Raw genomic sequence first — 10,659 nt, forward strand, 5'->3', positions numbered from 1 at the left:
ATATCCAGTCCATATATAGCGAGGATATGGGGATGTCCGGGCAGGGCACTACGTAGGATTTGACCCACCACGGACCACCTTTTCTCTTTCTTTATTCTTTCTTTCTTTTCTCTCTCTTCCTCTCCATCAATCATATGCTTGTGACCGGACATATAGGGGGAAAGTGGGGGCATGGTTGTGTGCATGGACAAATAGGGGCTAAAAGCGGACATGCCCGGACACTGACCGGACACATCCGCAGATGTTCGAGGGGCCAAATTTTCCCATTATGGTTGTAGATGCCCTTACTGTTTAGCAGCTTGTACAAAAAGTCAAAAACAAATAATTTACCTAAATATAGTATCACTAAATCTTCTAGCAAAAGATTTTTACCCAAAGAAAGGAAATCACCCCTTCTGTCTTTCTCAGTTACACAATAGGATATATTCTTCGTTAATGTGCAGCAGAAGTTAAGTAAAACAACACAGTCCTTTACCTCTTCAGCAAATTTAATCAAGATTGTTGTCCTGGGCCTCTGCTGGCCTTCAATTGGCACAAAATGTGCCGTAACTACCGCTGGAAAACCAGCATTGTCCAATACGCCCTGTAAGAAATTTTATGAAGGTTTATACGTTGTGTATCTAAGAAGACACGGTTGACTTAAATATTTGAGCTGGAATTCCCACCCTTACAATCCCTGCAACAAAAGCTCCACAGTTGAATGCCCCCATGTCTTTCGGCACGGAAATGAACCTGATCAAATAAAAAGGTTCCCAGGTTTCAGATTTGTATGGAAAGAAAAATATTATGAAGTTAAAGAAAAACGAATTCATCACACCGGTTAACAAGAAGCTCCTTTTCACTAATCATGTATTCATCCTCATGTTCTGTTCCTTTCTCAAGCGAGTCAGCCACCTGGAAACAGTACGAAACCATCTACCAGGATAAGCCATCAAATAAGTCCACTCAGTCCAGCAATCAGAACAGAACGACAGGTGGACTTACTATCAGCACATGATAAATGGATGCAAAAATTTCTTGTATAAAACAACTGAGGAAATTGTTTAAAATACGAGAATCATAAATCTTCTTCGGAATTCTCAACAATAGGAGTTTTAGGATCAAGGGTCATCATGCCAGAAATGTGATGCTGAAAGCTGTGTTAAGTTTGTTAGTCAAATTTGTGTCAGTAAGTGCAAAGAGAAGTGCTCATTAGATCCCAATGCTTCAGACAAGGGAACTTGATCACCAGGTGTTAAATTAGTGCACAAATGCAACATCGACCAAATTGATACCTCAACTCTGACATTACGTAGCTATAATGGTACAAATTAATAAAATTATGTTATAATATCAGTACATGCATGAATATGTGGAATAATCTATGCTAATTGACTCTGCTTTTGTACTAGCAACCAAATTGAAACATGGACAAACAGGTCATATTGTCACAATTTTGCATTGTTCAAAATGGTAATTACTCTAGCAAAGAGTTGCCATTGGATTAAAGTATTTCTCTAATTTCCAGCCTTCGGTGTGATACGTAATTCTGTATTTATTTTCAGCATATGTTATTTTATATTTAAATAGGAGAAATTATCTACACACAATAAACAGAAAATAAGGGCAGCCCGGTGCACGTAGCTCCCGTTTGTGCAGGGTCCAGAGAAGGGTCCGAGCACTTTGGGTCTTTTGTACAAAGCCTTTCCCTACATTTCTGCAAGAGGCTGTTTCCAGGACTCGAACCCGTGACCTCATGGTCACAAGGCAACAGCTTTACCGCTGCGCCAAGGCTTCCCTTCATTCAGAAAAACAGAAACCAAATAAAAATAAATAGGTGTGCTTGGTCAGGCAGTGGCGGAGAACATCAAACACCCCAGAAGTCAGGCCACTAACAAACAAGCTCGGCTCACAATCTTTTGATGGGACAACCTCATTGAACAGAAAAAACGTAAGTATGTTACAAGAACACCTAAATTATGGCAATCACTCCAACTATTGCGGAACAGAGTAGGAATAACAGAAGATTGATATGTAAAATAGATTACCTTTCCGAACAGTACTTTCCATACATTGCTGTGAATGAATGATAAAATCCCCAGCAGTCGAGTCTCTCGTCTATTCCCCTGGATTGACTATTATTATTAACATGACTATCTCGACAGGATAACAGTTTAGAGAGCACATACACAATAAGTCAATAACGAGGCTAATGATGTAAATTTGGAGAACACCTGGAACCTTAATAAGAGAAATCATAGATGCTGGCATGTCAGATGTTGTGCTATAGATATTGTTGCTATGACTTCCTCTTTAGAAAAAGACATGGGAATACAAAGTTACAAACAGCAAGTTTGAAGTTATGCAAGAAAAACGAGATGACTATGCCATGCCACTCGCAACAAAGAAGCGACGAAGTTTTGACTGTTGTTCTGTTAACTTTATCATCATTTTAAGTATGAAGCAATAGACGACCAATGAAATCATGGAATAAGAAAAGAACTACGCATCAAACCTTCTCCCTGTGACACAGCAGTTCAAGAACTCTAGCACCAACAGCATAACCAGCGTCCTCCAGCCTGCGTATAAAACATAAAATGAGAGGAAGGGATGTTATGCTAAGCATCAAAGAATATTAACGCATGAATATGGAGCGGTGTATTTTTAATGAGAAACATTGTCAAATGTCCTTGCATGATTTAGCACATCCAAAGAGAGAGATGTACTGAAACATTAGAGGTACAAATAATGTTGCAGAAATTAGATCGACCACGTCACGGAAATAATAATAATTGATCAACCAAATGTTATAGTTGCATCACATCTCAACATGTGAACAAGTTGTTGTAAACCTTTTGCATTATCTGAAATTCCAGATGATACAATAACATAAAGTAATGGGCAAACACATAGCGCCTGAAATATGTGACCCGGATATCAAAGAGTATCATGTACGGACTAAAAAAGGTTGTACCAGCTACAAGGTACCAATCAAATCAGGACAAATGAAATGCCGTAGGACAGTAAAAACTGTTAAGAGTGGATATAATTAACAACAATACAGTTTCATCAACAATATGAACAGATGCATGAATAAGAACATAGAGGCTACCTTCGTTCCAGGTCAGCAATGTTGTCAACTTGTGTCTGGTTGTATTGAACCACCTCCGAGAACAAGAATGCGAATGCACTCAAACTGACCTATGGAATACAGAACATTTATGAAACATGTATCATAACAAAACAGGAAAATAATATATATTGGCACACGCTAAAAACTACCAACGAAAAGAATGAATCCTTTTGCACTTAGGAAGTAACACATCTCACATTGCGATCAGGATAGGATAGACGCAATATATTTAGCTCTAGAAAATTATCCAATCGAAAGTAGCATTACAGTGTATAGTACCTTTCACTTCAATATATTTTGATGCTATTTATTTTACCCCTTCAATTAATGCAAAAGTCGTTGTTATCATTGTGTTTGGCCCTTTTCACGAAACAATTCCTTCTCATTGCTTACAGGGCAGTAACTACAGTTTAGGTTCACTAGAATGTACTTAGAAACTAATGAGAAATCATTTGGAGTATTTTTCATACTAATGTGATGGCTGTATGATAAGAAATTTGTACGTATGATACAGCCTATATTGGGACAAATACAAGTAGACGCTGTCAAAACGTTCAATTTAACTTCAGAAACACAACTACTACTAATGAAAAGAATGAATGGTTGAATACATTCACATTTTGCAATTAGGCTACAATAATAAATATATTTAGCTCTTTAATTTATCCAATTGAAAGTATCACTAAGCTGTCAAGTAACTTCCACTTCAATATATTTTGCTACTATGCAGAATATTAACCCATTTCCTTCCATTCTTGAAACACGATTATAGAGTAGTGGGTTTGGGCAATAGTTCCTCGGTTCCTCCACGTTTCCAATGGAAGCTATAACTACACCATGCATTCAGCTTCAACTTTCAACAAAATTCACATTGCCAACTGCATACTACTCAAATAAACAATACTCCCACAATTTACAGTCGATGAGTAAGAAAACTTCTGCTGCTCAAACTAATTGAGCAGGATCTGAAATACTTTCCGCCCAGCTACTACCATAACCTGTGAATCTGTCTCAGTTACCTAACCTATGCCTTACTAAGAGAGCTGCCAGAAACAAATATCTGAAGGGGTTTTGATATGGGAAGGACGTGTACCTCCTGTCTGCCACGGCTGAGGGGCTTGTCAAGAACGTTTGCATACTGCTTCGTCTTCCCAACACTGATCATCTTGCCCGCCCTCCTCTGGGTCTCTTTCCTTGGGGTTTCTTCAGAATTCTTGGAATACTGCACAAGCTGAATCCGTTTAGAAGGGGTTCCTGGCTTCTCTATTTCTTCGCTGCAACACTAGAAGTGAGGTGGTGTATGAAATATGTGGCTCCATACAAATCGTCCATATTGACCGTTCCTATCAGGAACATTTCATAGAGGAATGGCTACTTCCGATTCAAAGTCAAGAAAAAGGGGATCCAACACAAAATGTTGGCGGTCCCTCAGTCGACGGATCTGTGCAGGTAGTCCGCGCGGAAACGAACCAGTGGCGGCGCTGGACTTTGCGGGAGGAGAAGCGGCCGTCGGAGGAGCAGGACCCGACGATGATGGATCTGGCAGCAACTTCAGAATCCAGCCTCTTTCGTCGCTGGGAAAATCACCGCCCGTCGCCGGGAACAGCCTCCGTGCGCAGTGGGAAGATGGGGAAGAACACAGCGGGGAGGCGGGGTGATGTGTTTGTTGTGCTTGCGGGGTCTTTGTGCAAAACGAGTGAAGGTAGGGCTGAGGTGGTCGATCTGAGCGTTGGAACATGATCCGACGGGGGAGAGCAGAAGTTTTCATCTGTCTCATTTACACGTGATCCTAACACCAAACTTGCGTCATAGGTGACCGATCACCGTAATAACCATTAGTATGGCAAATAACTCATAACTCGCATTCTTATAGGGTCCTTATATGTGTTCTGGTCGTTATAATTTATGGAGCTCGTTTCAAAAACAAACTGGTAGCTTTCATATTTGAAATTTATGGAAGCCTGGTATGGAGTGCACTCCAAATCCAACTGTCATGACATGAACAAAGTTTTGTCTTCTTCCTCTTCACGTCATAGCCCGGTTTTGAAGCACTGTTGTCGTCCCGTACACACACCACCGTCCCTCTGTTGTCCCCTCGCCCCCTTCGTCCTCATCCCGTCGAGGACGAGACCGAGCCTGAGCCCGAGGACTCAATCGGGATCGAGCTCGAGCTCTCCGTCCGCAAAGCGGAGGAGCATCTCCACGAGTTTGCCCCCGCAACCGATGAAGGGGAGAAGCAGCGGTGGGTCAATCTTCTCGCTTGTCGCTCCGCTAAGAAGGGCGAGCTCGAGGAAGAGTGTGCCCGTCGCTGGAGCCTTGGTCTGTGGATCAAAGACGAGGGACTCAACTACCTCAACAAACACCGACAAGGAGGAGGACAAGGATGACGATGAGGACTAGACCGCCTCGGCTAGTAGTAACTAGCAACGTCGAATAGCGATGTTGCATATGTTCATTTTGTTGGTTGTTGCAACTGCCGCCTTTTCAAGTCACGAATTATATATAAATACAATGATTTTTTTTCAAGTTCATAAGGAAAGTTCGAAAAGGCCCTCTCAGTTTTCACACATAATCGTGATTGAAAATGGAAAACCAAAAAAACACACCAAGCTAATAAAGCTGGAAAAGAAACTAAGGCAACAAGACAAAGCCACCATAATTAGTGTAATATGTACATTATTACAACCTATTCAAGAGCAAAAAGTCCAGGAAGCACGAGGAAACAAACATCTGTCTCTCCAACTTGTTTGCCATGCAAATCTCCATAGTCACTGGCTTGTACTACCAGCAACACCACTGGTGATGAGGATGTCCTGGTCTTCTTAAGAGGTGACTAAGCGGGGGAGTTGGCCATCTCCAGATGGTGTACTAGGTATAGGGGCCTTTAACATCTGAGGGAGCACCGAGGGGGAGCAAGGAAGAGGAAGATTACCATCAACACCTGAATCGTCATACATGATCCCAACAATGCGAATTTTTTAACGGAGTTGAATACAACACCCTCAGTGACATAGTCGACTCCACATTCAAAGGATGAGGTGATCTTATCATGCAGAGATTTACTAAACTAGAGAATTCAACTGATGAAGATTTGCAACCTTGTGCGGTATTCTTCGTTTTCAGTGTAAGAAGGATAAGCCATCAAACGTACTTAATGTCAAAACACATTGCATTATAAAAAATGTTTGCACTTTTTGGTTTTCCAAATACACCAAAGAATATGCATATGTCGGTAAATACAATGAATTTTGGTACTAATGTGATAACTACCTATTTCTATTTTAGTTGCATGTTTGTTCTTGCGAAATAACTTTTGTTACTAAAAAAATTAGGATAGATCAAGATGGATCAGTCAAAGAAGGAGTTCAAGATCTATGAGGATAGATCAAAAACCGCTTAATGGTACTTTCAAATGAGCACATACCTTGACATGATCTTGAAGGTGTTCAAGATGGATCAGTCAAAGAAGGAGTTCTTGTCTGAGTTGTAAGGTACGAAGTTAAGACTTAAAGCTCGACCACGGCAGAAAAAAGAGAAAGGACGAAGGTCGTCCCCTATGCTTTAGACGTAGGCTCTACAGTATGCTATGCTAAGTACCGCACCTGATGTGTGCCTTGCCACATGTCTGGCAAGAGGGTACAAAGGTGATCAAGGAGTGGATCACCAGATAGCGGTCAAAAAAATTATCCTTAGAGGAATAAGGATTTGTTTCTTGATTATGGAGGTGATAAAGAGTTCGGCGTAAAGGGTTACGACGATGGAAACTTTAACACCTATCCGAATGACTCTGAGTAGCAAACCGGATACGTGTAGTGGAGCGACCATTTGGAATAGCTCCAAGTGGAGCGTGGAAGCAGCATTTACAATATGACCTAGAGATTTGTGAAGTACATACAGATCTGAATGTTGCAGACCCGTTGACTAAAACTTCTCTCACAAGCAAAATATGATCAAACTCCAGAACTCATTGAGTCCTAATCACATGATGATGTGAACTAGTTTAATGACACTAGTAAACTCTTTGGATGTTGGTCACATGGTGATGTGACGTGTGAGTGTTAATAACATGATGATGTGAACTAGATTATTGACTCTAGTGCAAGTGGGAGACTGTTGGAAATATGCCCTAGAGGCAATAATAAATAAGTTATTATTATATTTCCTTGTTCATGATAATCGTTTATTACCCATGCTATAATTGTATTGATAGGAAACTCAGATACATGTGTGGGCACATAGACAACACCATGTCCCTAGTAAGCCTCTAGTTGACTAGCTCGTTGATCAACAGATGGTTATGATTTCCTGACCATGGACATTGGATGTCGTTGATAACGGGATCACATCATTAGAAGAATGATGTGATGGACAAGACCCAATCCTAAGCCTAGCACAAAGATCGTAGTTCGTATGCTAAAGCTTTTCTAATGTCAAGTATCTTGTCCTTAGACCATGAGATTGTGCAACTCCCAGATACCGTAGGAATGCTTTGGGTGTACCAAACGTCACAACGTAACTGGGTGGCTATAAAGGTGCACTACAGGTATCTCCGAAAGTGTCTGTTGGGTTGGCACGAATCGAGACTGGGATTTGTCACTCCGTGTAACGGAGAGGTATCTCTGGGCCCACTCGGTAGGACATAATCATAATGTGCACAATGTGACCAAGGGGTTGATCACAGGATGATGTGTTACGGAATGAGTAAAGAGACTTGCCGGTAACGAGATTGAACAAGGTATCGGCATACCGACGATCGAATCTCGGGCAAGTACAATACCGCTAGACAAAGGGAATTGAATACAGGATTGATTGAGTCCTTGACATCGTGGTTCATCCGATGAGATCATCGTGGAACATGTGGGAGCCAACATGGGTATCCAGATCCCGCTGTTGGTTATTGAACGGAGAACGTCTCGGTCATGTCTGCATGGTTCCCGAACCCGTAGGGTCTACACACTTAAGGTTCGATGACGCTAGGGTTATAAAGGAAGTTTGTATGTGATTACCGAATGTTGTTCGGAGTCCCGGATGAGATCCCGGATGTCACGAGGAGTTCCGGAATGGTCTGGAGGTAAAGATTTATATATGGAAAGTTGTTGTTCGGGTTCCGGAAAAAGTTCGGGTTTTTTCGGTATTGTACCGGGAAGCTTCCAGAAGGTTCCGGAGGATTCCGGAGGGGTCCGGAGGTCCAGAAATTGTTCCACCACGTCCAATACAGCAGCATGGGCTGTAGGGGGGCGCCCTAGCCTTAATGGGCCAGGGGCACCAGCCCCCCCAAGGCCCATGCGCATGGGAAGGGGAAAACCCTAAGGGGGAGGGCCTCCGCTTGACTTGGGAGGCACTCCTCCCCCCCTTGGCCGCCGCCCCCTCCTCAGATTGGATCTGAGGGGGCCGACCCCCCTCTCCCTTGCCCCTATATATATGTGGGGGGTGGGAGGGCAGCCGCACCACATGTTTTGGCGCAGCCCTCCCCCTCTCCCAAGTACTCCTCCTCTCCCGCGGTGCTTGGCGAAGCCGTGCAGGATTGCCATGCTCCTCCATCACCACCACGCCGTTGTGCTACTGCTGGATGGAGTCTTCTAAAGGAAATATGCCCTAGAGGCAATAATAAAGTTATTATTTATTTCCTTATTTCATGATAAATGTTTATTATTCATGATAGAATTGTATTAACCGGAAACATAATACATGTGTGAATACATAGACAAACATAGTGTCATTAGTATGCCTCTACTTGACTAGCTCATTAATCAAAGATGGTTATGTTTCCTAACCATAGACATGTGTTGTCATTTGATTAATGGGATCACATCATTAGGAGAATGATGTGATTGACATGACCCATTCTGTTAGCCTAGCACTTGATCGTTTAGTATGTTGCTATTGCTTTCTTCATGACTTATACATGTTCCTGTAACTATGAGATTATGCAACTCCCGTTTACCCGAGGAACACTTTGGGTGCTACCAAATGTCACAACGTAACTGGGTGATTATAAAGGAGTACTACAGGTGTCTCCAAAGGTACATGTTGGGTTGGCGTATTTCGAGATTAGGATTTGTCACTCCGATTGTAGGAGAGGTATCTCTGGGCCCTCTCGGTAATGCACATCACTATAAGCCTTGCAAGCAATATAGCTAATGAGTTAGTTACAGAATGATACATTACGTAACGAGTAAAGAGACTTGCCGGTAACGAGATTGAACTAGGTATTGGATACCGACGATCGAATCTCGGGCAAGTAACATACCGATGACAAAGGGAACAACGTATGTTGTTATGCGGTTTGACCGATAAAGATCTTCGTAGAATATGTAGGAGCCAATATGGGCATCCAGGTTCCGCTACTGGTTATTGACCGAGAATAGTTCTAGGTCATGTCTACATAGTTCTCGAACCCGTAGGGTCCGCACGCTTAAGGTTTCGATGACAGTTTTATTATGAGTTTATGAGTTTTGATGTACCGAAGGAGTTGGAGTCCCGGATGAGATCGGGGACATGACGAGAAGTCTCGAAATGGTCGAGACGTAAAGATCGATATATTGGACGACTATATTCTGAGTTCGAAAAGGTTCCGAGTGATTCGGGTATTTTCGGGGGTACCGGGGAGTTACGGGAATACGAGGAAGAAGCAATGGGCCTCATGGGCCAAGTGGTGGAAGAGAGGAGGCAGGGCGCGCGGCCCCCCTAGCCCAAACCGAATTGGACTAGGGGGCCGACCCCCCTTTCCTCCGTTTCCTCCCTCTCCTTCCTTCTCCTTCTCCTTCCCTTCCTTCCCCTCTCCTACTTGGACTAGGAAAGAGGGGGAATCCTACCTGGAGTAGGATTCTCCCCCTTGGGCGCGCCTCCTCCCCTTGGCCGGCCCCCTCCCCCTTGCTCCTTTATATACGGGGACAGGGGGGCACCCCATGACACACAAGTTGATCTACGGATCGTTCCTTAGCCGTGTGCGGTGCCCCCCTCCACCATATTCCACCTCGGTCATATCGTCGCGGAGTTTAGGCGAAACCCTGCGCCGGTAGAACATCATCATCGTCACCACGCCGTCGTGCTGACGGAACTCATCCCCGACGCTTTGCTGGATCGGAGCCCGGAGATCGTCATCGAGCTGAACATGTGCTGAACTCGGAGGTGCCGTACGTTCGGTACTTGGATCGGTCAGATCGTGAAGACGTACGACTACATCAACCGCGTTGTCATAACGCTTCCGCTTACAGTCTACGAGGGTACGTGGACAATACTCTCCTCTCTCGTTGCTATGCCATCACCATGATCTTGCGTGTGCGTAGGAATTTTTTTGAAATTACCAGGTTCCCCAACATCTTCCTCAACCTCTCCCTCTCACCTTGCTGGATCAAGGCATGGGAGACGTCACCGGGCTGTACGTGTGTTGAACGCGGAGGTGCCGTCCGTTCGGCACTAGGATCTCCGGTGATTTGGATCACGACGAGTACGACTCCTTCAACCCCGTTCTCTTGAACGCTTCCGCTTAGCGATCTACAAGGGTATGTAGATGCACTCTCCTTCCCCTCGTTGCTGGTTTCTCC

The 10,659-nt window shown here is 43.6% G+C and overlaps 1 protein-coding gene across 2 annotated transcripts in view; it reads right to left on the bottom strand.

Moving 5' to 3' along the window:
• LOC119363494 (trafficking protein particle complex subunit 5-like) overlaps window positions 1-4,787 on the bottom strand; it is a 6,142-nt gene extending 1,355 nt beyond the window's left edge. Inside the window, exons 1-8 of one of the 2 annotated variants that reach the window (XM_037628864.1) lie at window positions 4,583-4,787; window positions 4,206-4,386; window positions 3,092-3,180; window positions 2,495-2,558; window positions 2,028-2,105; window positions 818-894; window positions 666-732; window positions 476-583 (exon numbers count right to left, since the gene is read on the bottom strand). In XM_037628864.1, coding sequence (XP_037484761.1) covers window positions 476-583; window positions 666-732; window positions 818-894; window positions 2,028-2,105; window positions 2,495-2,558; window positions 3,092-3,180; window positions 4,206-4,277 — 555 coding nt within the window. In that variant the 5' untranslated portion in view covers window positions 4,278-4,386; window positions 4,583-4,787. The remainder of the gene's footprint in view (window positions 1-475; window positions 584-665; window positions 733-817; window positions 895-2,027; window positions 2,106-2,494; window positions 2,559-3,091; window positions 3,181-4,205; window positions 4,387-4,582) is intronic. The other variant, XM_037628863.1, reaches the window with a different exon arrangement.
• Between the last annotated feature and the right edge of the window lie 5,872 nt (window positions 4,788-10,659).

Source organism: Triticum dicoccoides, chromosome 2B (genome assembly GCF_002162155.2).
Source record: "Triticum dicoccoides isolate Atlit2015 ecotype Zavitan chromosome 2B, WEW_v2.0, whole genome shotgun sequence".
Classification (NCBI taxonomy): Eukaryota; Viridiplantae; Streptophyta; class Magnoliopsida; order Poales; family Poaceae; genus Triticum; species Triticum dicoccoides.